This window comes from Coregonus lavaretus, assembly GCF_964263955.1.
Source record: "Coregonus lavaretus genome assembly, chromosome: 3".
Classification (NCBI taxonomy): domain Eukaryota; kingdom Metazoa; phylum Chordata; class Actinopteri; order Salmoniformes; family Salmonidae; genus Coregonus; species Coregonus lavaretus.
Window position 1 is genome coordinate 78,258,011 of NC_139990.1, and position 26,855 is coordinate 78,284,865.

The 26,855-nt window shown below is 46.9% G+C and overlaps 1 protein-coding gene across 1 annotated transcript in view; it reads left to right on the forward strand.

Moving 5' to 3' along the window:
* The window catches only part of LOC311108682 (low-density lipoprotein receptor class A domain-containing protein 4-like), a gene marked incomplete at its 3' end in the record, with an annotated part of 46,754 nt that extends 20,246 nt beyond the window's left edge, over positions 1 to 26,508 (forward strand). The window contains exons 2-3 of the mRNA XM_084151392.1: positions 24,971 to 25,125; positions 25,972 to 26,508. Coding sequence (XP_084007518.1) covers positions 24,971 to 25,125; positions 25,972 to 26,508 — 692 coding nt within the window. The remainder of the gene's footprint in view (positions 1 to 24,970; positions 25,126 to 25,971) is intronic.
* Positions 26,509 to 26,855: the final 347 nt, after the last annotated feature.

Genomic DNA, 26,855 nt, shown 5'->3' on the forward strand with positions numbered 1-26,855 from the left:
TCTGTGTCTGGCTCTGTGGGCTATAGTGTGTCTGGCTCTGTGTCTGGCTCTGTGTCTGGCTCTGTGTCTGGCTCTGTGTCTGGCTCTGTGTCTGGCTCTGTGTCTGGCTCTGTGTCAGGCTCTGTGTCAGGCTCTGTGTCAGGCTCTGTGTCTGGCTCTGTGTCAGGCTCTGTGGGCTATAGTGTGTCTGGCTCTGTGGGCTATAGTGTGTCTGGCTCTGTGTCTGGCTCTGTGTCTGGCTCTGTGGGCTATAGTGTGTCTGGCTCTGTGTCTGGCTCTGTGTCTGGCTCTGTGTCTGGCTCTGTGTCTGGCTCTGTGTCTGGCTCTGTGGGCTATAGTGTGTCTGGCTCTGTGTCTGGCTCTGTGTCTGGCTCTGTGTCTGGCTCTGTGTCTGGCTCTGTGTCAGGCTCTGTGCCAGGCTCTGTGCCAGGCTCTGTGTCAGGCTCTGTGTCAGGCTCTGTGGGCTATAGTGTGTATGGCTCTGTGGGCTATAGTGTGTCAGGCTCTGTGGGCTATAGTGTGTCTGGCTCTGTGTCTGGCTCTGTGTCTGGCTCTGTGTCAGGCTCTGTGTCAGGCTCTATGTCTGGCTCTGTGGGCTATAGTGTGTCAGGCTCTGTGTCTGGCTCTGTGGGCTATAGTGTGGTCTGGCTCTGTGTCTGGCTCTGTGGGCTATAGTGTGGTCTGGCTCTGTCAGGCTCTGTGTCTGGCTCTGTGTCTGGCTCTGTGTCTGGCTCAGTGTCTGGCTCTGTGGGCTATAGTGTGTCTGGCTCTGTGGGCTATAGTGTGTCAGGCTCTGTGGGCTATAGTGTGTTTGGCTCTGTGTCTGGCTCTGTGTCTGGCTCAGTGTCTGGCTCTGTGGGCTATAGTGTGTCAGGCTCTGTGTGATATAGTGTGTCAGGTTCTGTGTCAGGCTCTGTGTCTGGCTCTGTGGGCTATAGTGTGTCTGGCTCTGTGTAATGCTCTGTGTCTGGCTCTGTGTAATGCTCTGTGTCTGGGTTATAGTGTGTCAGGCTCTGTGTCAGGCTCTGTGTCTGGCTCTGTGGGCTATAGTGTGTCAGGCTCTGTGGGCTATAGTGTGTCTGGCTCTGTGGGCTATAGTGTGTCTGGCTCTGTGTAATGCTCTGTGTCTGGCTCTGTGGGCTATAGTGTGTCTGGCTCTGTGTCTGACTCTGTGTCTGGCTCTGTGTCTGGCTCTGTGTCTGGCTCTGTGGGCTATAGTGTGTCTGGCTCTGTGTAATGCTCTGTGTCTGGCTCTGTGGGCTATAGTGTGTCAGGCTCTGTGTCTGGCTCTGTGTAATGCTCTGTGTAATGCTCTGTGTAATGCTCTGTGTATGGCTCTGTGTCTGGCTCTGTGTCTGGCTCTGTGGGCTATAGTGTGTCAGGCTCTGTGTCTGGCTCTGTGTAATGCTCTGTGTAATGCTCTGTGTATGGCTCTGTGTCTGGCTCTGTGGGCTATAGTGTGTCTGGCTCTGTGGGCTATAGTGTGTCAGGCTCTGTGTCTGGCTCTGTGTCTGGCTCTGTGGGCTATAGTGTGTCTGGCTCTGTGTCTGACTCTGTGTCTGGCTCTGTGTCTGGCTCTGTGTCTGGCTCTGTGTCTGGCTCTGTGGGCTATAGTGTGTCTGGCTCTGTGTAATGCTCTGTGTCTGACTCTGTGTCAGGCTCTGTGTGTGGCTCTGTGTCTGGCTCTGTGGGCTATAGTGTGTCAGGCTCTGTGTCTGGCTCTGTGGGCTATAGTGTGTCTGGCTCTGTGTCTGGCTCTGTGTCTGGCTCTGTGTCTGGCTCTGTGTAATGCTCTGTGTATGGCTCTGTGTCTGGCTCTGTGTCTGGCTCTGTGTCTGGCTCTGTGGGCTATAGTGTGTCTTGCTCTGTGTCAGGCTCTGTGGGCTGCAGTGTGGTCCTTTACACAGTGGGTTCTACATGGAACCCAAAAGAGTTCTACCTGGAACCAAATAGGGTTCTCCTATGGGGACAGCCGAACAACCCTTTTGGAATAATTTTTTAAGAGTGTAGGGTTGTTACAGAGGACTGCAGGCAGGAGATATGGTATTACAATTAGAAAGAGCTGCTTGTCTATGGGAGTCAAGGAACAGGCTGAGGCACTAGGCAGAGAAGAGGAGAGGTCAACCCTCACGACCTCAGACTGGGTCCTGCTAGCTGAGACAAGCTACAGTCAGCCAGCCAGCTGAGGGAACCACATTCAGCCAGTCAGTCAGCTGAGAAAAGCTACAGTCAGCCAGCCAGCTGAGGGAACTACATTCAGCCAGTCAGTCAGCTGAGGGAACCACATTCAGCCAGTCAGTCAGCTGAGAAAAGCTACAGTCAGCCAGCCAGCTGAGGGAACTACATTCAGCCAGTCAGCTGAGGGAACTACATTCAGTCAGTCAGCTGAGGGAACTACATTCAGCCAGTCAGTCAGCTGAGGGAACCACATTCAGCCAGTCAGTCAGCTGAGAAAAGCTACAGTCAGCCAGCCAGCTGAGGGAACCACATTCAGCCAGTCAGTCAGCTAAGGGAACTACATTCAGCCAGTCAGTCAGCTGAGGGAACTACATTCAGCCAGCCAGTCAGCTGAGGGAACCACATTCAGCCAGTCAGTCAGCTGAGGGAACTACATTCAGCCAGCCAGTCAGTCAGCTGAGGGAACTACATTCAGCCAGTCAATCAGCTGAGGGAACTACATTCAGCCAGTCAGTCAGCTGAGGGAACTACATTCAGCCAGTCAGTCAGCTGAGGGAACTACATTCAGCCAGTCAGTCAGCTGAGGGAACCACATTCAGCCAGTCAGTCAGCTGAGAAAAGCTACAGTCAGCCAGCCAGCTGAGGGAACCACATTCAGCCAGTCAGTCAGCTAAGGGAACTACATTCAGCCAGTCAGTCAGCTGAGGGAACTACATTCAGCCAGCCAGTCAGCTGAGGGAACCACATTCAGCCAGTCAGTCAGCTGAGGGAACTACATTCAGCCAGCCAGTCAGTCAGCTGAGGGAACTACATTCAGCCAGTCAGTCAGCTGAGGGAACTACATTCAGCCAGTCAGTCAGCTGAGGGAACTACATTCAGCCAGTCAGTCAGCTGAGGGAACTACATTCAGCCAGCCAGTCAGCTGAGGGAACCACATTCAGCCAGTCAGTCAGCTGAGGGAACTATATTCAGTCAGTCAGTCAGCTGAGGGAACTATATTCAGCCAGCCAGTCAGTCAGCTGAGGGAACTACATTCAGCCAGTCAGTCAGCTGTGGGAACCACATTCAGCCAGTCAGTCAGCTGAGGGAACTACATTCAGCCAGTCAGTCAGCTGAGGGAACTACATTCAGCCAGTCAGTCAGCTGAGGGAACTACATTCAGCCAGCCAGTCAGCTGAAGGAACTACATTCAGCCAGTCAGTCAGCTGAGGGAACTATATTCAGCCAGTCAGTCAGCTGAGGGAACTACATTCAGCCAGTCAGTCAGCTGAGGGAACTACATTCAGCCAGCCAGTCAGCTGAGGGAACCACATTCAGCCAGTCAGTCAGCTGAGGGAACCACATTCAGCCAGTCAGTCAGCTGAGGGAACTATATTCAGCCAGTCAGTCAGCTGTGGGAACCACATTCAGCCAGTCAGTCAGCTGAGGGAACTACATTCAGCCAGTCAGTCAGCTGAGGGAACTACATTCAGCCAGCCAGTCAGCTGAGGGAACCACATTCAGCCAGTCAGTCAGCTGAGGGAACCACATTCAGCCAGTCAGTCAGCTGAGGGAACTATATTCAGCCAGCCAGTCAGTCAGCTGAGGGAACTACATTCAGCCATTCAGTCAGCTGAGGGAACTACATTCAGCCAGCCAGTCAGTCAGCTGAGGGAACTACATTCAGCCAGTCAATCAGCTGAGGGAACTATATTCAGCCAGTCAGTCAGCTGAGGGAACTACATTCAGCCAGTCAGTCAGCTGAGGGAACTACATTCAGCCAGTCAGTCAGTCAGCTGAGGGAACTATATTCAGCCAGCCAGTCAGTCAGCTGAGGGAACTACATTCAGCCAGTCAATCAGCTGAGGGAACTATATTCAGTCAGTCAGTCAGCTGAGGGAACTACATTCAGCCTGTCAGTCAGCTGAGGGAACTATATTCAGTCAGTCAGTCAGCTGAGGGAACTATATTCAGCCTGTCAGTCAGCTGAGGGAACTATATTCAGCCTGTCAGTCAGCTGAGGGAACTACATTCAGCCAGTCAGTCAGTCAGCTGAGGGAACTACATTCAGCCTGTCAGTCAGCTGAGGGAACTATATTCAGTCAGTCAGTCAGCTGAGGGAACTATATTCAGTCAGTCAGTCAGCTGAGGGAACCACATTCAGCCAGTCAGTCAGCTGAGGGAACCACATTCAGCCAGTCAGTCAGTCAGTCAGCTGAGGGAACCACATTCAGCCAGTCAGTCAGCTGAGGGAACTACATTCAGCCAGTCAGTCAGCTGAGGGAACCACATTCAGCCAGTCAGTCAGCTGAGGGAACTACATTCAGCCAGACAGTCAGCTGAGGGAACTACATTCAGCCAGTCAGTCAGCTGAGGGAACTATATTCAGTCAGTCAGTCAGCTGAGGGAACCACATTCAGCCAGTCAGTCAGCTGAGGGAACTACATTCAGCCAGCCAGTTAGTCAGCTGAGGGAACTACATTCAGCCAGCCAGTCAGTCAGCTGAGACAAGCTACAGTCAGCCAGCCAGCCAGCTGAGGGAACTACATTCAGCCAGTCAGTCAGCGGAGGGAACCACATTCAGCCAGTCAGTCAGCTGAGGGAACTACATTCAGCCAGCCAGTCAGTCAGCTGAGGGAACTATATTCAGCCAGTCAGTCAGCTGAGGGAACCACATTCAGCCAGTCAGTCAGCTGAGGGAACTATATTCAGCCAGCCAGTCAGTCAGCTGAGGGAACTACATTCAGCCAGTCAGCCAGCTGAGGGAACCACATTCAGCCAGTCAGTCAGCTGAGGGAACCACATTCAGCCAGCCAGTCAGCTGAGGGAACTACATTCAGCCAGTCAGTCAGCTGAGGGAACCACATTCAGCCAGTCAGTCAGCTGAGGGAACTACATTCAGCCAGCCAGTCAGCTGAGGGAACCACATTCAGCCAGTCAGTCAGCTGAGGGAACTACATTCAGCCAGCCAGTCAGTCAGCTGAGGGAACTACATTCAGCCAGTCAGTCAGCTGAGGGAACTACATTCAGCCAGCCAGTCAGTCAGCTGAGGGAACTGCATTCAGCCAGCCAGTCAGTCAGCTGAGGGAACTGCATTCAGCCAGTCAATCAGCTGAGGGAACTGCATTCAGCCAGTCAATCAGCTGAGGGAACTATATTCAGCCAGTCAGTCAGCTGAGGGAACTACATTCAGCCAGTCAGTCAGCTGAGGGAACTACATTCAGCCAGCCAGTCAGCTGAGGGAACCACATTCAGCCAGTCAGTCAGCTGAGGGAACCACATTCAGCCAGTCAGTCAGCTGAGGGAACCACATTCAGCCAGTCAGTCAGCTGAGGGAACCACATTCAGCCAGTCAGTCAGCTGAGGGAACTACATTCAGCCAGCCAGTCAGTCAGCTGAGGGAACTACATTCAGTCAGTCAGTCAGCTGAGGGAACTACATTCAGCCAGCCAGTCAGTCAGCTGAGGGAACTGCATTCAGCCAGCCAGTCAGTCAGCTGAGGGAACTACATTCAGTCAGTCAGTCAGCTGAGGGAACTACATTCAGCCAGTCAGTCAGTCAGCTGAGGGAACTACATTCAGCCAGTCAGTCAGCTGAGGGAACTACATTCAGCGAGTCAGTCAGCTGAGGGAACCACATTCAGCCAGTCAGTCAGCTGAGGGAACCACATTCAGCCAGTCAGTCAGTCAGCTGAGGGAACTATATTCAACCTGTCAGTCAGCTGAGGGAACTACATTCAGTCAGTCAGCTGAGGGAACTACATTCAGCCAGTCAGTCAGCTGAGGGAACCACATTCAGCCAGTCAGTCAGTCAGCTGAGGGAACCACATTCAGCCAGTCAGTCAGCTGAGGGAACTATATTCAGCCAGTCAGTCAGCTGAGGGAACCACATTCAGCCAGTCAGTCAGTCAGTTGAGGGAACCACATTCAGCCAGTCAGTCAGCTGAGGGAACCACATTCAGCCAGTCAGTCAGCTGAGGGAACCACATTCAGCCAGTCAGTCAGCTGAGGGAACTACATTCAGCCAGCCAGTCAGTCAGCTGAGGGAACTACATTCAGTCAGTCAGTCAGCTGAGGGAACTACATTCAGTCAGTCAGTCAGCTGAGGGAACTACATTCAGTCAGTCAGTCAGTCAGCTGAGGGAACTACATTCAGCCAGTCAGTCAGTCAGCTGAGGGAACTACATTCAGCCAGTCAGTCAGCTGAGGGAACTACATTCAGCCAGTCAGTCAGCTGAGGGAACCACATTCAGCCAGTCAGTCAGCTGAGGGAACCACATTCAGCCAGTCAGTCAGTCAGCTGAGGGAACTATATTCAACCTGTCAGTCAGCTGAGGGAACTACATTCAGTCAGTCAGCTGAGGGAACTACATTCAGCCAGTCAGTCAGCTGAGGGAACCACATTCAGCCAGTCAGTCAGTCAGCTGAGGGAACCACATTCAGCCAGTCAGTCAGTCAGCTGAGGGAACCACATTCAGCCAGTCAGTGACTGGGCTCCCTCCCTTTGTGTCTGGGTTTCTCACCCCCCACCCCCTCTACTTGTTCTCAAAATGCCCCTGTGTGTGTGGTGTGTGTGTGTGACAGGCCATTAGTCAGACTAGAGAGGGGTGTGTGTGTCGGATGTCTCGGAGGGTCAACAGCTATTTACTCTCTAGATGGTCTGAGATGATAATGCTGTCTGAGATGATAACACAGATGATAACGCTGTCTGAGATGATAACACTGTCTGAGATGATAACACTGAAATGAAAACACTGTCTGAAATGAAAACACTGTCTGAAATGATAACACTGTCTGAAATGATAACACTGTCTGAAATGATAACACTGTCTGAAATGATAACACTGTCTGAAATGATAATGCTGTCTGAAAGTATAACACTGTCTGAAATGATAACACTGTCTGAAACATACAGCCTGTTCGAGATAATAACACTGTCTGAGAACACTGTCTGAAATGAAAACACTGTCTGAAATGAAAACACTTTCTGAAATATACAGACTGTCTGAATTCATAACACTGTCTGAAATGATAATGCTGTCTGAAAGTATAACACTGTCTGAAATGATAACACTGTCTGAAACATACAGCCTGTTCGAGATAATAACACTGTCTGAAATGATAACACTGTCCGAGATAACACTGTCTGAAATTATAACACTGTCTGAGATAATAGCACTGTCTGAAATGATAGCACTGTCTGAGATAATACTTTCTGAAATGATAACACTGTCGGAAATGATAACACTGTGAAATATACATACTGTCTGAAATTATTACACTGTGAAATATACAGACTGTCTGAAATACAGATGCACTGTCTGAGATGGAAACCCACTGTCTGCTGAATGAATCAAACTGTCTGTATGCCTAATGTTTCTTCAGCGATACATGTAAATCAATGTGTTGTGCTGTAACTGTTAGGCCAGCGCTTGACCTGCTCCCACAGTAACATACCAGGTGTATTACAAATGTTAGGGTTGTTTTCAGTTCAATCTTCCTCTTCAAAATCTCACCCAATACGCCTGAAACATGTACGTTTCCCAAGAACAGGTTGTTCTATATGTTGCATGGAGCACAGATTCCTAGCGAATGTGTTATTTAGAGGTTATCATGGTCAGATTTGTGATCTGTTGCTACAAGAACTCAACAACCCAGCAGAAGAGTCTATTTCTCTCTCTCTCTCTCTCTCTCTCTCTCTCTCTGTCTCTCTCTGTCCCTCTCTCTCCCTCCATCTCTCTCTCTCTCAATTCAATTTAAGGTCTTTATTGGCATGGGAAACATCTGTTAACGTTGCCAAAGCAAGTGAAATGGATAAACAAAAGTGAAATAAACAATAAAAAGTGAACAGTAAATATTACACTCAGAAGTTCCAAAAGAATAAAGACATTCGAAATGTCATATTATGTCTATATACAATGAGGGAAAAAAGTATTTGATCCCCTGCTGATTTTGTACGTTTGCCCACTGACAAAGAAATGATCAGTCTATAATTTTAATGGTAGGTTTATTTGAACAGTGAGAGACAGAATAACAACAAAAAAATCCAGAAAAACGCATGTCAAAAATGTTATGAATTGATTTGCATTTTAATGAGGGAAATAAGTATTTAAGCATGTCTTTGTCAGTGGGCAAACGTACAAAATCAGCAGGGGATCAAATACTTTTTTCCCTCACTGTACAGTGTTGTAATGATGTGCAAGTAGTTCAAGTACAAAAGGGAAAATAAATTAACATAAATATGGGTTGTACAGTGGGGGAAAAAAGTATTTAGTCAGCCACCAATTGTGCAAGTTCTCCCACTTAAAAAGATGAGAGAGGCCTGTAATTTTCATCATAGGTACATGTCAACTATGACAGACAAAATGAGAAAAAAAATCCATAAAATCACATTGTAGGATTTTTTATGAATTTATTTGCAAATTATGGTGGAAAATAAGTATTTGGTCAATAACAAAAGTTTCTCAATACTTTGTTATATACCCTTTGTTGGCAATGACACAGGTCAAACGTTTTCTGTAAGTCTTCACAAGGTTTTCACACACTGTTGCTGGTATTTTGGCCCATTCCTCCATGCAGATCTCCTCTAGAGCAGTGATGTTTTGGGGCTGTCGCTGAGCAACACGGACTTTCAACTCCCTCCAAAGATTTTCTATGGGGTTGAGATCTGGAGCCTGGCTAGGCCACTCCAGGACCTTGAAATGCTTCTTACGAAGCCACTCCTTCGTTGCCCGGGCGGTGTGTTTGGGATCACTGTCATGCTGAAAGACCCAGCCACGTTTAATCTTCAATGCCCTTGCTGATGGAAGGAGGTTTTCACTCAAAATCTCACGATACATGGCCCCATTCATTCTTTCCTTTACAGGGATCAGTCGTCCTGGTCCCTTTGCAGAAAAACAGCCCCAAAGCATGATGTTTCCACCCCCATGCTTCACAGTAGGTATGGTGTTCTTTGGATGCAACTCAGCATTCTTTGTCCTCCAAACACGACGAGTTGAGTTTTTACCAAAAAGTTCTATTTTGGTTTCATCTGACCATATGACATTCTCCCAATCCTCTTCTGGATCATCCAAATGCACTCTAGCAAACTTCAGACGGGCCTGGACATGCACTGGCTTAAGCAGGGGGACACGTCTGGCACTGCAGGATTTGAGTCCCTGGCGGCGTAGTGTGTTACTGATGGTAGGCTTTGTTACTTTGGTCCCAGCTCTCTGCAGGTCATTCACTAGGTCCCCCCGTGTGGTTCTGGGATTTTTGCTCACCATTCTTGTGATCATTTTGACCCCACGGGGTGAGATCTTGCGTGGAGCCCCAGATTGAGGGAGATTATCAGTGGTTTTGTATGTCTTCCATTTCCTAATAATTGCTCCCACAGTTGATTTCTTCAAACCAAGCTGCTTACCTATTGCAGATTCAGTCTTCCCAGCCTGGTGCAGGTCTACACATTTTTTTTCTGTTGTCCTTTGACAGCTCTTTGGTCTTGGCCATAGTGGAGTTTGGAGTGTGACTGTTTGAGGTTGTGGACAGGTGTCTTTTATACTGACAACAAGTTCAAACAGGTGCCATTAATACAGGTAACGAGTGGAGGACAGAGGAGCCTCTTAAAGAAGAAGTTACAGGTCTGTGAGAGCCAGAAATCTTGCTTGTTTGTAGGTGACCAAATACTTATTTTCCACCATAATTTGCAAATAAATTCATAAAAAATCCTACAATGTGATTTTCTGGATTTTTTTTTCTCAATTTGTCTGTCATAGTTGACGTGTACCTATGATGAAAATTACAGGCCTCTCTCATCTTTTTAAGTGGGAGAACTTGCACAATTGGTGGCTGACTAAATACTTTTTTCCCCCACTGTATTTACAATGGTGTTTGTTCTTCACTGGTTGCCCTTTTCTCGTGGCAACAGGTCACACATCTTGCTGCTGTGATGGCACACTGTGCTATTTCACCCAATAGATATGGGAGTTTATCAAAATTGGGCTTTGTTTTCGAATTCCTTGTGGGTCTGTGTAATCTGAGGGAAATATGTGTCTCTAATATGGTCATACATTTGGCAGGAAGTTAGGAAGTGCAGCTCAGTTTCCACCTCAGTGTGCCATTTGGCTGATCTAGGATATTTGTGGTGTCTGGAGTCAACATCCTCTGTATTCATCAGTGATTCAGAGGACGTCTGACTCTCAACCACCTCTCCCCCAGACTGCAGCCTCCTCCCCTGAGTCTGGTAGTGCTAGACTACTTCCCCCCCTCCCCCCACCAGCTTACTGCTGACCCCAGGGCCCTGGGGCAGAGGGAGAGGGGCTGGCTGGTCTATTGTCTGGAGGGAGAGAGAGCAGTGTCTGTGTACGACAATGTACGCACTCACAACTGTAACTCTGGATAAGAGCGTCTGCTAAATGACTACAATTTAAATGTCTGGTCTGTTCTGGTGAAGACCCCATCCCCTTCCCCCTTCCAGCTGACTGCTGACCTGAGGGCCCCGGGAGAAGGAGAGGGGCTGGCTGGTCTACTGTCTGGAGGGAGAGAGAGCAGTGTTCAGGGGAGTCAAGCACTCCAAAAATTTGAGGGGGCAAAAGTATGTGAGGATGGCTGGGGGATGGTCGCCCCCGTCCTTAAGTTGGATAATTTTGCACCTGAAACATATTTTTCCTGCAATCTAGAGCCATAATCATTATGCTTAATTCTATGTTTAAAATATGTATATTATTCTGCAGATCTAAACATACCTCTTGAGCTGTCTGTCTCCTGACTGGTGGTTCCTTTTTTTAAAGAAACTAAATATGCTCCTCTGCATCTCTGCTCCAATCTGTGTAAAAGACTGAAAGGAATGTAAGTCTTATTCACTACATGTAGTTATTGCTTGGTTTTCTAAAGCCTTCCAACCTGGCCAGTAGCCAACTAAAATAGGTAGACAAGCCAGCCTGATATGGCTTCTTCAGATCAAATCAAGCTTTATTTATACAGCACATTTCAGACATGGAATGCAACACAACCTGCTTAATAGGAAAAAACTCATAAAAACAATGAAAATAAAAAGTGAAATATTTACAACAACAAACATAAGAGGATAAACAACTAAATAAGAACAATAAAAACTGAAGGACTAAAAAGCTCCCTGAAGAAAAGCAACGCTAAAAATATGTGTTTTAAGATCTCTTTTAAATATGTCCACAGTTTCAGCCTCCCTCAGGTTCTCTGGCAGGCTGTTCCAGAGGCTGGGATCATAGTAACTAAAGGCTGGGGTCATAATAACTAAAAGCTGGGGTCATAGTAACTAAAGGCTGGGGATCATAGTAACTAAAGGCTGGGGTCATAGTAACTAAAGGCTGGGATCATAGTAACTAAAGGCTGGGGTCATAATAACTAAAAGCTGGGGTCATAGTAACTAAAGGCTGGGGATCATAGTAACTAAAGGCTGGGGTCATAATAACTAAAAGCTGTGGTCATAATAACTAAAGGCTGGGGGCATAGTAACTAAAGGCTGGGGTATAGTAACTAAAGGCTGGGGGTCATAGTAACTAAATGCTGGGGTCATAGTAACTAAAGGCTGGGGTCATAGTAACTAAAGGCTGGGGTCATAATAACTAAAGGCTGGGGTCATAGTAACTAAAGGCTGGGGTCATAGTAACTAAAGGCTGGGGTCATAGTAACTAAAGGCTGGGGGTCATAGTAACTAAAGGCTGGGGTCATAGTAACTAAAGGCTGGGGGTCATAGTAACTAAAGGCTGGGGTCATAGTAACTAAAGGCTGGGGTCATAGTAACTAAAGGCTGGGGTCATAATAACTAAAGGCTGGGGTCATAGTAACTAAAGGCTGGGGTCATAGTAACTAAAGGCTGGGGTCATAGTAACTAAAGGATGGGGTCATAATAACTAAAGGCTGGGGTCATAGTAACTAAAGGCTGGGGGTCATAGTAACTAAAGGCTGGGGTCATAGTAACTAAAGGATGGGGGTCATAGTAACTAAAGGATGGGGTCATAGTAACTAAAGGATGGGGGTCATAGTAACTAAAGGCTGGGGTCATAGTAACTAAAGGCTGGGGGTCATAGTAACTAAAGGCTGGGGGTCATAGTAACTAAAGGCTGGGGTCATAGTAACTAAAGGCTGGGGTCATAGTAACTAAAGGCTGGGGTCATAGTAACTAAAGGCTGGGGTCATAGTAACTAAAGGCTGGGGGTCATAGTAACTAAAGGCTGGGGTCATAGTAACTAAAGGCTGGGGGTCATAGTAACTAAAGGCTGGGGTCATAGTAACTAAAGGCTGGGGTCATAGTAACTAAAGGCTGGGGTCATAATAACTAAAGGCTGGGGTCATAGTAACTAAAGGCTGGGGTCATAGTAACTAAAGGCTGGGGTCATAGTAACTAAAGGCTGGGGGTCATAGTAACTAAAGGCTGGGGGTATAGTAACTAAAGGCTGGGGGCATAGTAACTAAAGGCTGGGGTCATAGTAACTAAAGGCTGGGGTCATAGTAACTAAAGGCTGGGGTCATAGTAACTAAAGGCTGGGGTCATAGTAACTAAAGGCTGGGGTCATAGTAACTAAAGGCTGGGGTCATAATAACTAAAGGCTGGGGTCATAGTAACTAAAGGCTGGGGTCATAGTAACTAAAGGCTGGGGTATAGTAACTAAAGGCTGGGGTCATAGTAACTAAAGGATGGGGTCATAGTAACTAAAGGCTGGGGTCATAGTAACTAAAGGCTGGGGGTCATAGTAACTAAAGGCTGGGGTCATAGTAACTAAAGGCTGGGGGTCATAGTAACTAAAGGCTGGGGTCATAGTAACTAAAGGCTGGGGGTCATAGTAACTAAAGGCTGGGGGCAGAGTAACTAAAGGCTGGGGTCATAGTAACTAAAGGCTGGGGTCATAGTAACTAAAGGCTGGGGTCATAGTAACTAAAGGCTGGGGGTCATAGTAACTAAAGGCTGGGGTCATAGTAACTAAAGGCTGGGGTATAGTAACTAAAGGCTGGGGTCATAGTAACTAAAGGCTGGGGTCATAGTAACTAAAGGCTGGGGTCATAGTAACTAAAGGCTGGGGTCATAGTAACTAAAGGCTGGGGGTATAGTAACTAAAGGCTGGGGTCATAGTAACTAAAGGCTGGGGTCATAGTAACTAAAGACTGGGGTCATAGTAACTAAAGGATGGGGTCATAGTAACTAAAGGCTGGGGTCATAGTAACTAAAGGCTGGGGGTCATAGTAACTAAAGGCTGGGGTTATAGTAACTAAAGGCTGGGGGTCATAGTAACTAAAGGCTGGGGGTCATAGTAACTAAAGGCTGGGGGCATAGTAACTAAAGGCTGGGGTATAGTAACTAAAGGCTGGGGGTCATAGTAACTAAATGCTGGGGTCATAGTAACTAAAGGCTGGGGTCATAGTAACTAAAGGCTGGGGTCATAGTAACTAAAGGCTGGGGGTCATAGTAACTAAAGGCTGGGGATCATAGTAACTAAAGGCTGGGGTCATAGTAACTAAAGGCTGGGATCATAGTAACTAAAGGCTGGGGTCATAATAACTAAAAGCTGGGGTCATAGTAACTAAAGGCTGGGGATCATAGTAACTAAAGGCTGGGGTCATAATAACTAAAAGCTGTGGTCATAATAACTAAAGGCTGGGGGCATAGTAACTAAAGGCTGGGGTATAGTAACTAAAGGCTGGGGGTCATAGTAACTAAATGCTGGGGTCATAGTAACTAAAGGCTGGGGTCATAGTAACTAAAGGCTGGGGTCATAATAACTAAAGGCTGGGGTCATAGTAACTAAAGGCTGGGGTCATAGTAACTAAAGGCTGGGGTCATAGTAACTAAAGGCTGGGGGTCATAGTAACTAAAGGCTGGGGTCATAGTAACTAAAGGCTGGGGGTCATAGTAACTAAAGGCTGGGGTCATAGTAACTAAAGGCTGGGGTCATAGTAACTAAAGGCTGGGGTCATAATAACTAAAGGCTGGGGTCATAGTAACTAAAGGCTGGGGTCATAGTAACTAAAGGCTGGGGTCATAGTAACTAAAGGCTGGGGTCATAATAACTAAAGGCTGGGGTCATAGTAACTAAAGGCTGGGGGTCATAGTAACTAAAGGCTGGGGTCATAGTAACTAAAGGATGGGGGTCATAGTAACTAAAGGATGGGGTCATAGTAACTAAAGGCTGGGGGTCATAGTAACTAAAGGCTGGGGGTCATAGTAACTAAAGGCTGGGGTCATAGTAACTAAAGGCTGGGGGTATAGTAACTAAAGGCTGGGGTCATAGTAACTAAAGGCTGGGGTCATAGTAACTAAAGACTGGGGTCATAGTAACTAAAGGATGGGGTCATAGTAACTAAAGGCTGGGGTCATAGTAACTAAAGGCTGGGGGTCATAGTAACTAAAGGCTGGGGTTATAGTAACTAAAGGCTGGGGGTCATAGTAACTAAAGGCTGGGGGTCATAGTAACTAAAGGCTGGGGTCATAGTAACTAAAGGCTGGGGTCATAGTAACTAAAGGCTGGGGTCATAGTAACTAAAGGCTGGGGGCATAGTAACTAAAGGCTGGGGTCATAGTAACTAAAGGCTGGGGTCATAGTAACTAAAGGCTGGGGGCATAGTAACTAAAGGCTGGGGTCATAGTAACTAAAGGCTGGGGTCATAGTAACTAAAGGCTGGGGTCATAGTAACTAAAGGCTGGGGGCATAGTAACTAAAGGCTGGGGTCATAGTAACTAAAGGCTGGGGGTATAGTAACTAAAGGCTGGGGGTCATAGTAACTAAAGGCTGGGGTCATAGTAACTAAAGGCTGGGGGCATAGTAACTAAAGGCTGGGGTCATAGTAACTAAAGGCTGGGGTCATAGTAACTAAAGGCTGGGGGCAGAGTAACTAAAGGCTGGGGTCATAGTAACTAAAGGCTGGGGTCATAGTAACTAAAGACTGGGGGTTATAGTAACTAAAGGCTGGGGGTTATAGTAACTAAAGGCTGGGGTCATAGTAACTAAAGGCTGGGGTCATAGTAACTAAAGGCTGGGGTCATAGTAACTAAAGGATGGGGTCATAGTAACTAAAGGCTGGGGTCATAGTAACTAAAGGCTGGGGTCATAGTAACTAAAGGCTGGGGTCATAGTAACTAAAGGCTGGGGTCATAGTAACTAAAGGCTGGGGTCATAGTAACTAAAGGCTGGGGTCATAGTAACTAAAGGCTAGGGTCATAGTAACTAAAGGCTGGGGTCATAGTAACTAAAGGCTGGGGTCATAGTAACTAAAGGCTGGGGGTCATAGTAACTAAAGACTGGGGTCATAGTAACTAAAGGCTGGGGTCATAGTAACTAAAGGCTGGGGCCATAGTAACTAAAGGCTGGGGTCATAATAACTAAAGGCTGGGGGTCATAGTAACTAAAGGCTGGGGTCATAGTAACTAAAGACTGGGGTCATAGTAACTAAAGGCTGGGGTCATAGTAACTAAAGGCTGGGGTAATAGTAACTAAAGGCTGGGGTCATAGTAACTAAAGGCTGGGGGTCATAGTAACTAAAGGCTGGGGTCATAGTAACTAAAGGCTGGGGTCATAGTAACTAAAGGCTGGGGTCATAGTAACTAAAGGCTGGGGTCATAGTAACTAAAGGCTGGGGTCATAGTAACTAAAGGCTGGGGGCATTGTAACTAAAGGCTGGGGTCATAGTAACTAAAGGCTGGGGTCATAGTAACTAAAGGCTGGGGTCATAGTAACTAAAGGCTGGGGTCATAGTAACTAAAGGCTGGGGTCATAGTAACTAAAGGCTGGGGGTATAGTAACTAAAGGCTGGGGGTCATAGTAACTAAAGGCTGGGGTCATAGTAACTAAAGGCTGGGGGCATAGTAACTAAAGGCTGGGGTCATAGTAACTAAAGGCTGGGGTCATAGTAACTAAAGGCTGGGGGCAGAGTAACTAAAGGCTGGGGTCATAGTAACTAAAGGCTGGGGTCATAGTAACTAAAGGCTGGGGGTTATAGTAACTAAAGGCTGGGGTCATAGTAACTAAAGGCTGGGGTCATAGTAACTAAAGGATGGGGTCATAGTAACTAAAGGATGGGGTCATAGTAACTAAAGGCTGGGGTCATAGTAACTAAAGGCTGGGGTCATAGTAACTAAAGGCTGGGGTCATAGTAACTAAAGGCTGGGGGCATAGTAACTAAAGGCTAGGGTCATAGTAACTAAAGGCTGGGGTCATAGTAACTAAAGGCTGGGGTCATAGTAACTAAAGGCTGGGGGTCATAGTAACTAAAGGCTGGGGTCATAGTAACTAAAGGCTGGGGTCATAGTAACTAAAGGCTGGGGCCATAGTAACTAAAGGCTGGGGTCATAATAACTAAAGGCTGGGGGTCATAGTAACTAAAGGCTGGGGTCATAGTAACTAAAGACTGGGGTCATAGTAACTAAAGGCTGGGGTCATAGTAACTAAAGGCTGGGGTCATAGTAACTAAAGGCTGGGGTCATAGTAACTAAAGGCTGGGGGTCATAGTAACTAAAGGCTGGGGGCATAGTAACTAAAGGCTGGGGTCATAGTAACTAAAGGCTGGGGTCATAATAACTAAAGGCTGGGGTCATAGTAACTAAAGGCTGGGGGCATAGTAACTAAAGGCTGGGGGCATAGTAACTAAAGGCTGGGGGCATAGTAACTAAAGGCTGGGGGTTATAGTAACTAAAGGCTGGGGGCATAGTAACTAAAGGCTGGGGTCATAGTAACTAAAGGCTGGGGGTTATAGTAACTAAAGGCTGGGGTCATAGTAACTAAAGGCTGGGGTCATAGTAACTAAAGGCTGGGGTATAGTAACTAAAGGCTGGGGGCATAGTAACTAAAGGCTGGGGTCATAGTAACTAAAGGATGGGGATATAGTAACTAAAGGCTGGGGTATAGTAACTAAAGGCTGGGGGCATAGTAACTAAAGGCTGGGGTCATAGTAACTAAAGGCTGGGGTATAGTAACTAAAGGCTGGGGTATAGTAACTAAAGGCTGGGGTCATAGTAACTAAAGGCTGGGGGCATAGTAACTAAAGGCTGGGGGCATAGTAACTAAAGGCTGGGGTCATAGTAACTAAAGACTGGGGTCATAGTAACTAAAGGCTGGGGGTCATAGTAACTAAAGGCTGGGGTCATAGTAACTAAAGGCTGGGGTCATAGTAACTAAAGGCTGGGGTCATAGTAACTAAAGGCTGGGGTCATAATAACTAAAGGCTGGGGTCATAGTAACTAAAGGCTGGGGTCATAGTAACTAAAGGCTGGGGTCATAGTAACTAAAGGCTGGGGTCATAGTAACTAAAGGCTGGGGTCATAGTAACTAAAGGCTGGGGGTCATAGTAACTAAAGGCTGGGGTCATAGTAACTAAAGGCTGGGGTCATAGTAACTAAAGGCTGGGGTCATAGTAACTAAAGGCTGGGGTCATAGTAACTAAAGGCTGGGGTCATAGTAACTAAAGGCTGGGGGTTATAGTAACTAAAGGCTGGGGTCATAGTAACTAAAGGCTGGGGTATAGTAACTAAAGGCTGGGGGTTATAGTAACTAAAGGCTGGGGTCATAGTAACTAAAGGCTGGGGTCATAGTAACTAAAGGCTGGGGTCATAGTAACTAAAGGCTGGGGGTTATAGTAACTAAAGGCTGGGGGTTATAGTAACTAAAGGCTGGGGTCATAGTAACTAAAGGCTGGGGGCATAGTAACTAAAGGCTGGGGGCATAGTAACTAAAGGCTGGGGGCATAGTAACTAAAGGCTGGGGTCATAGTAACTAAAGGCTGGGGGTCATAGTAACTAAAGGCTGGGGGTCATAGTAACTAAAGGCTGGGGGCATAGTAACTAAAGGCTAGGGGCATAATAACTAAAGGCTGGGGTCATAGTAACTAAAGGCTGGGGGTATAGTAACTAAAGGCTGGGGGTATAGTAACTAAAGGCTGGGGGTCATAGTAACTAAAGGCTGGGGTCATAGTAACTAAAGGCTGGGGGTATAGTAACTAAAGGCTGGGGTCATAGTAACTAAAGGCTGGGGTCATAGTAACTAAAGGCTGGGGTCATAGTAACTAAAGGCTGGGGTATAGTAACTAAAGGCTGGGGGTATAGTAACTAAAGGCTGGGGTCATAGTAACTAAAGACTGGGGTCATAGTAACTAAAGGCTGGGGGTATAGTAACTAAAGGCTGGGGTCATAGTAACTAAAGGCTGGGGTCATAGTAACTAAAGGCTTGGGGCATAGTAACTAAAGGCTGGGGGTATAGTAACTAAAGGCTGGGGTCATAGTAACTAAAGGCTGGGGTCATAGTACCTAAAGGCTGGGGTCATAGTAACTAAAGGCTGGGGTCATAGTAACTAAAGGCTGTGGGTCATAGTAACTAAAGGCTGGGGTCATAGTAACTAAAGGCTGGGGTCATAGTAACTAAAGGCTGGGGTCATAGTAACTAAAGGCTGGGGTCATAGTAACTAAAGGCTGGGGGTATAGTAACTAAATGCTAGGGTCATAGTAACTAAAGGCCCCAGCCCCACAGCCCCCCAGCCACAGCCCCACAGCCCCCCAGCCCCCCAGCCCCACAGCCCCCCAGCCCCATCACCAGCCCCCAGCCCCCCATCCCCCCATCCCCATCACCATCACCGACAGTAGTTCAATAACCAAAATAACAAAAATCAAACTCAAGGTGCCATATCATTGCTGACACCCCATTCTTTCTGCAGACATCTTTGAATCTTAATTCGGAGTAGATATTTAAGAGTTTTTGGAAAATGTGGTGGCATAGAAAACTGAGGGAGATCTTACCATAATTCTGTTAACAAGGTTTGCATCTGCACAGTTCTTCCAATAAATGTGTTTTTGTGAAATGTTATATGTAAATTGTTTAGAGTAGTCCTTGTGCATACATAGAGTTCTAAGGCTTGTTAAATTTTGAAATCAATGGTTTTTGAGTCAAAGCATAATTCTGTGGAATTGCCCTTAAGTGTCTTACCATCAAAGAAAAACCCAGCTAGCCGTCTGGTGAGGCTGTTCAGCAACTAGGCTAAAGGCTGCTTGGTTTAGTCTGGTGGGCTGTTCAGCAACTAGGCTAAAGGCTGCTTGGTTTAGTCTGGTGGGCTGTTCAGCAACTAGGCTAAAGGCTGCTTGGTTTAGTCTGGTGAGGCTGTTCAGCAACTAGGCTAAAGGCTGCTTGGTTTAGTCTGGTGGGCTGTTCAGAACTAGGCTAAAGGCTGCTTGGTTTAGTCTGGTGGGCTGTTCAGCAACTAGGCTAAAGGCTGCTTGGTTTAGTCTGGTGGGCTGTTCAGCAACTAGGCTAAAGGCTGCTTGGTTTAGTCTGGTGAGGCCGTTCAGAACTAGGCTAAAGGCTGCTTGGTTTAGTCTGGTGGGCTGTTCAGAACTAGGCTAAAGGCTGCTTGGTTTAGTCTGGTGGGCTGTTCAGCAACTAGGCTAAAGGCTACTTGGTTTAGTCTGGTGAGGCCGTTCAGAACTAGGCTAAAGGCTGCTTGGTTTAGTCTGGTGGGCTGTTCAGCAACTAGGCTAAAGGCTGCTTTGTTTAGTCTGGTGAGGCCGTTCAGAACTAGGCTAAAGGCTGCTTGGTTTAGTCTGGTGAGGCCGTTCAGAACTAGGCTAAAGGCTGCTTGGTTTAGTCTGGTGAGGCCGTTCAGAACTAGGCTAAAGGCTGCTTGGTTTAGTCTGGTGGGCTGTTCAGAACTAGGCTAAATGCTGCTTGGTTTAGTCTGGTGGGCTGTTCAGCAACTAGGCTAAAGGCTGCTTGGTTTAGTCTGGTGGGCTGTTCAGCAACTAGGCTAAAGGCTGCTTGGTTTAGTCTGGTGAGGCCATTCAGAACTAGGCTAAAGGCTGCTTGGTTTAGTCTGGTGGGCTGTTCAGAACTAGGCTAAATGCTGCTTGGTTGAGTCTGGTGGGCTGTTCAGCAACTAGGCTAAAGGCTGCTTGGTTTAGTCTGGTGGGCTGTTCAGCAACTAGGCTAAAGGCTGCTTGGTTTAGTCTGGTGAGGCCGTTCAGAACTAGGCTAAAGGCTGCTTGGTTTAGTCTGGTGAGGCCGTTCAGAACTAGGCTAAAGGCTGCTTGGTTTAGTCTGGTGAGACCGTTCAGCAACTAGGCTAAAGGCTGCTTGGTTTAGTCTGGTGAGGCCGTTCAGAACTAGGCTAAAGGCTGCTTGGTTTAGTCTGGTGGGCTGTTCAGAACTAGGCTAAAGGCTTCTTGGTTTAGTCTGGTGGGCTGTTCAGCAACTAGGCTAAAGGCTGCTTGGTTTAGTCTGGTGAGGCCGTTCAGAACTAGGCTAAAGGCTGCTTGGTTTAGTCTGGTGGGCTGTTCAGCAACTAGGCTAAAGGCTGCTTGGTTTAGTCTGGTGAGGCCGTTCAGAACTAGGCTAAAGGCTGCTTGGTTTAGTCTGGTGAGGCCGTTCAGAACTAGGCTAAAGGCTGCTTGGTTTAGTCTGGTGAGACCGTTCAGCAACTAGGCTAAAGGCTGCTTGGTTTAGTCTGGTGAGGCCGTTCAGAACTAGGCTAAAGGCTGCTTGGTTTAGTCTGGTGGGCTGTTCAGAACTAGGCTAAAGGCTGCTTGGTTTAGTCTGGTGGGCTGTTCAGCAACTAGGCTAAAGGCTGCTTGGTTTAGTCTGGTGAGGCCGTTCAGAACTAGGCTAAAGGCTGCTTGGTTTAGTCTGGTGAGGCCGTTCAGAACTAGGCTAAAGGCTGCTTGGTTTAGTCTGGTGAGACCGTTCAGCAACTAGGCTAAAGGCTGCTTGGTTTAGTCTGGTGAGGCCGTTCAGAACTAGGCTAAAGGCTGCTTGGTTTAGTCTGGTGGGCTGTTCAGAACTAGGCTAAAGGCTGCTTGGTTTAGTCTGGTGGGCTGTTCAGCAACTAGGCTAAAGGCTGCTTGGTTTAGTCTGGTGAGGCCGTTCAGAACTAGGCTAAAGGCTGCTTGGTTTAGTCTGGTGGGCTGTTCAGCAACTAGGCTAAAGGCTGCTTGGTTTAGTCTGGTGAGGCGGTCAGAACTAGGCTAAAGGCTGCTTGGTTTAGTCTGGTGAGAACGTTCAGAACTAGGCTAAAGGCTGCTTGGTTTAGTCTGGTGGGCTGTTCAGCAACTAGGCTAAAGGCTGCTTGGTTTAGTCTGGTGGGCTGTTCAGAACTAAGCTAAAGGCTGCTTGGTTTAGTCTGGTGGGCTGTTCAGCAACTAGGCTAAAGGCTGCTTGGTTTAGTCTGGTGGGCTGTTCAGCAACTAGGCTAAAGGCTGCTTGGTTTAGTCTGGTGAGGCTGTTCAGCAACTAGGCTAAAGGCTGCTTGGTTTAGTCTGGTGAGGCTGTTCAGCAACTAGGCTAAAGGCTGCTTGGTTTAGTCTGGTGGTTTGGCACAGTAACATTGTGTAGAATACATGTCTTACTGTCAGTCATTGTAATCACCACGCTAACATGCAGTTGACAAACAAGGGCTCTTCCCATGTTCTAAAAACACTCAAGCTAACCGTTAGATCAGATAGACTGTTAAATTGGGTCAGTCTCTGGTTGTTATCAGAGTTCTGTCAAATAATGTATGTTAGAGAGGGAGAGACAGAGAACACCTTCCTCTGTTGCTGTCTATTGGATACAGAGACAGAGATCAAACAGGCCTCTGTTGTAGGGGATCTCCTCTGTTGCTGTCTATTGGATACAGAGACAGAGATCAAACAGACCTCTGTTGTAGGGGATCTCCTCTGTTGCTGTCTATTGGATACAGAGACAGAGATCAAACAGGCCTCTGTTGTAGGGGATCTCCTCTGTTGCTGTCTATTGGATACAGAGACAGAGATCAAACAGGCCTCTGTTGTAGTGGATCAGTCTTAGTTCATATGAAGAGAAGAGGGTCAGTCTTGGTTCAGGAAGAGAAGAGGGTCAGTCTTAGTTCATGAAGAGAAGAGGGTCAGTCTTAGTTCATGAAGAGAAGAGGGTCAGTCTTAGTTCATGAAGAGAAGAGGGTCAGTCTTAGTTCATATGAAGAGAAGAGGGTCAGTCTTAGTTCATGAAGAGAAGAGGGTCCGTCTTAGTTCATGAAGAGAAGAGGGTCAGTCTTAGTTCATGAAGAGAAGAGGGTCAGTCTTAGTTCATATGAAGTGAAGAGGGTCAGTCTTAGTTCATGAAGAGAAGAGGGTCAGTCTTAGTTCATGAAGAGAAGAGGGTCAGTCTTAGTTCATGAGGAGAAGAGGGTCAGTCTTAGTTCATATGAAGAGAAGAGGATCAGTCTTAGTTCACATGAAGAGAAGAGGGTCAGTCTTAGTTCATGAAGAGAAGAGGGTCAGTCTTAGTTCATGAAGAGAAGAGGGTCAGTCTTAGTTCATGAAGAGAAGAGGGTCAGTCTTAGTTCATGAAGAGAAGAGGGTCAGTCTTAGTTCATGAAGAGAAGAGGGTCATTCTTAGTTCATGAAGAGAAGAGGGTCAGTCTTAGTTCATGAAGAGAAGAGGATCAGTCTTAGTTCATATGTAGAGAAGAGGATCAGTCTTAGTTCATATAAAGAGAAGAGGGTCAGTCTTAGTTCATATGAAGAGAAGAGGATCAGTCTTAGTTCACATGAAGAGAAGAGGATCAGTCTTAGTTCATATGAAGAGAAGAGGGTCAGTCTTAGTTCATGAAGAGAAGAGGGTCAGTCTTAGTTCATGAGGAGAAGAGGATCAGTCTTAGTTCATATGAAGAGAAGAGGGTCAGTCTTAGTTCATATGAAGAGAAGAGGATCAGTCTTAGTTCATATGAAGAGAAGAGGATCAGTCTTAGTTCACATGAAGAGAAGAGGATCAGTCTTAGTTCATATGAAGAGAAGAGGGTCAGTCTTAGTTCATGAAGAGAAGAGGGTCAGTCTTAGTTCATATGAGGTGAAGAGGGTCAGTCTTAGTTCATATGAAGAGAAGAGGGTCAGTCTTAGTTCATGAAGAGAAGAGGGTCAGTCTTAGTTCATATGAGGTGAAGAGGGTCAGTCTTAGTTCATGAAGAGAAGAGGATCAGTCTTAGTTCATGAAGAGAAGAGGGTCAGTCTTAGTTCATGAAGAGAAGAGGGTCAGTCTTAGTTCATATGAGGTGAAGAGGGTCAGTCTTAGTTCATGAAGAGAAGAGGGTCAGTCTTAGTTCATGAAGAGAAGAGGGTCAGTCTTAGTTCATATGAAGAGAAGAGGATCAGTCTTAGTTCATATGAAGAGAAGAGGGTCAGTCTTAGTTCATATGAAGAGAAGACGATCAGTCTTAGTTCACATGAAGAGAAGGGGACCAGTCTTAGTTCACATGAAGAGAAGAGGATCAGTCTTAGTTCATATGTAGAGAAGAGGATCAGTCTTAGTTCATATGTAGAGAAGAGGGTCAGTCTTAGTTCATGAAGAGAAGAGGGTCAGTCTTAGTTCATATGAAGAGAAGAGGATCAGTCTTAGTTCATATGAAGAGAAGAGGGTCAGTCTTAGTTCATGAAGAGAAGAGGGTCAGTCTTAGTTCACATGAAGAGAAGAGGATCAGTCTTAGTTCATATGTAGAGAAGAGGATCAGTCTTAGTTCATATAAAGAGAAGAGGGTCAGTCTTAGTTCATGAAGAGAAGAGGGTCAGTCTTAGTTCATATGAAGAGAAGAGGGTCAGTCTTAGTTCATGAAGAGAAGAGGGTCAGTCTTAGTTCATGAAGAGAAGAGGGTCAGTCTTAGTTCATGAAGAGAATAGGGTCAGTCTTAGTTCATGAAGAGAAGAGGGTCAGTCTTAGTTCATATGAAGAGAAGAGGGTCAGTCTTAGTTCATATGAAGAGAAGAGGATCAGTCTTAGTTCATATGAAGAGAAGAGGGTCAGTCTTAGTTCATATGAAGAGAAGAGGGTCAGTCTTAGTTCATATGAAGAGAAGAGGATCAGTCTTAGTTAATATGAAGAGAAGAGGATCAGTCTTAGTTCATGAAGAGAAGAGGGTCAGTCTTAGTTCATGAAGAGAAGAGGGTCAGTCTTAGTTCATATGAAGAGTAGAGGGTCAGTCTTAGTTCATGAAGGGAAGAGGGTCAGTCTTAGTTCATGAAGAGAAGAGGGTCAGTCTTAGTTCATGAAGAGAAGAGGGTCAGTCTTAGTTCAGGAAGAGAAGAGGGTCAGTCTTAGTTCATGAAGAGAAGAGGGTCAGTCTTAGTTCATGAGGAGAAGAGGGTCAGTCTTAGTTCATATGAGACAGGTCCTGTCTATAGTGTGGTCTCTAGAGGAAGGCTTCAGTATAGTGTTCCTGTTTTATAGTTGTCTGGTCTTGTAGTGGTCCTGTCTTTTCGTGGTCCTCTCTTTTCGTGGTCCTCTCTATAGTGGTTCTGTCTTTTCGTGGTCCTCTCTATAGTCGTTCTGTCTTTTCGTGGTCCTGTCTTTTCGTGGTCCTGTCTTTTCGTGGTCCTGTCTTTTCGTGGTCCTGTCTATAGTGGTCTGATCTATAGTGGTCCTGTCTATAGTTGTCCTGTCTTGTGGTGGTTTTGTTTATAGTGGTCTTGTCTATAGTAGTCCTGTCTATAGTTGTCCTATCTATAGTTGTCCTGTCTTGTAGTGGTCCTGTCTTGTAGTGGTCCTGTCTATAGTGGTCCTGTTGTGTTCATGATGAAACTCAGATAACCTGGGATACCCAGCATCACTGTATCTCTGTATCTGTCTTCCTGTCTGTGTGTGGCCTGTAGACTGAAGCGCTCTGAGCCTCTGGATGAGCTTTACATGTTGACCTCTGCTTCTACCTGGTGGGGGATATGTAAAAGAACCCATCATCGCAAATATACGCTTTCTCAATGCCATCATCCTACATACAGTACCTCACAAACAATCATTGACAGTGATTGATTTGCAGCCATGTTGTGTGTATTGTGGGTGTTAAATCAAGCCTGTTGTCTCTCTCTCTGTCTCTCTTCTCTTCTCCAGCTGAACTGGAATTTGTTCAGATCATCATAATAATGGTGCTGATGACAGTGATGGTGGTGGTGATTATCTGTCTGTTGAACCACTACAAGCTGTCTACCTGGTTCTTCAGAACCAGACAGAGCCCGGCCCGGAGGCGAGAACAACACCTACAGCAGGTCAGTACAGTATGTGTGTATATACCCAGTCCTCCAGTCATCTCTCCTCTCTTCGTGTGTAATTCACCAGACGCCCGTCTAGACAGCTGCACTGCCCCTGTACACAGACACAGAGAACACACACAAATTGGAGCTGGTTCTTGTTCGTAACATGTATTATTGAGTCAGGCAGACCAATATTTGATAGCCATTAAGTTCATGGTTTCCTCCACATATTCAGACTGTCTCTTTCTGTTATCAGGATGGGTGTCTTTGGCCGTCGGACAGCGGCTCTCGACAAGGTGCCTCCGAGGTAAAACCCCAGGCAGTGTGTGTGTGTGTGTGTGTGTGTGTGTGTGTGTGTGTGTGTGTGCAGTCCGAGGAGGGAGGCTTGGTGGTCACTGACATCAGTCTCTCTGATGTGATGGGGACATTACTGCCCATTAGCCATACACACAGTCCCCTGAGTCACTGACATCAGTCTCTCTGATCATCAGTCTGAAATAGAACGAGATGAAATGCCACTGTATTGGATGAACTCACTGGAGCCAATCTGTTTAGTAATGGAACCACTATATTGTTTCATATGGCTGTGGTAGGTATTGATGACTGTATCTAACCCTGTCTGGTCTCTCTGTCCAGCTGCTGTCCTGAATCAGGAGTCTAACTGTCTGTGTCTAGGTGCTGTACTGAATCAGGAGTCTAACTGTCTGTGTCTAGGTGCTGTCCTGAATCAGGAGTCTAACTGTCTGTGTCTAGGTGCTGTCCTGAATCAGGAGTCTAACTCTCAGTGTCTAGGTGCTGTACAGGCCAGGGTTAGGGTTAGGTTCTGTATGTATCTAACCCTCTATCTATCTCTTTGTCTAGGTGCTGTACGTTCCCCAGGCCAGGGAGAGGTTCACAGCCTCCTCCTTTATGTACCGGGAGCGTTTCAGTCGCTTCCAGCCCACCTACCCCTACCTGCCCCACGACATCCACCTTCCCCCCTCCATCTCCCTGTCTGACGGAGAGGAGCCCCCGCCCTACCAGGGTCCATGTGCCTTACAGCTGAGGGACCCAGAACAGCAGTTGGAGTTAAACAGAGAGTCGGTCAGAGCCCCCCCCAACAGAACCATCTTCCACAGTGACCTGATAGACATGCGCAGTGGAGGGGGGTGGGGGGCGAGACCACCCAGCAGTAACTCTGGTATCAGCGTGGCCAATAGCAGCAGCCACAGACGCATGGAGGGCCCGCCTCCGCCATATTGCGAGGTGATTGGTCAGCACTACCCTGGCTCCGCCTTATTTCACCACCCGCACAGCAATAACACACACGGGACCTGGACGGGGGGTGGGACCAGCCAGCAGGGCCAATCAGAAAGCACAATACCTGCCAAGGCCAGGGAGGGGGAGGAGCTGAGGTGAGATGGGGGAGGGACTATGCTGTCTGAGACTCCTCACCCCCTGTAAAGAGGTGTGGCCTTTCTCTCTATGGACCGACACTCCCAGGATGCACAACTAAACAAAACATTATCAACCTGCTACAACCTGCTACAACTAAACACAACATTATCAACCTGCTACAACTAAACAAAACATTATCAACCTGCTACAACTAAACAAAACATTATCAACCTGCTACAACTAAACAAAACATTATCAACCTGTACCGACCCCGTGCCGGACTGAGGAGTTTATATAGACCAGGGTCTGTGTACAACCAAGATGGACTGAGGAGTTTTATACAGACCAGTGTCTGTGTACAACCAAGA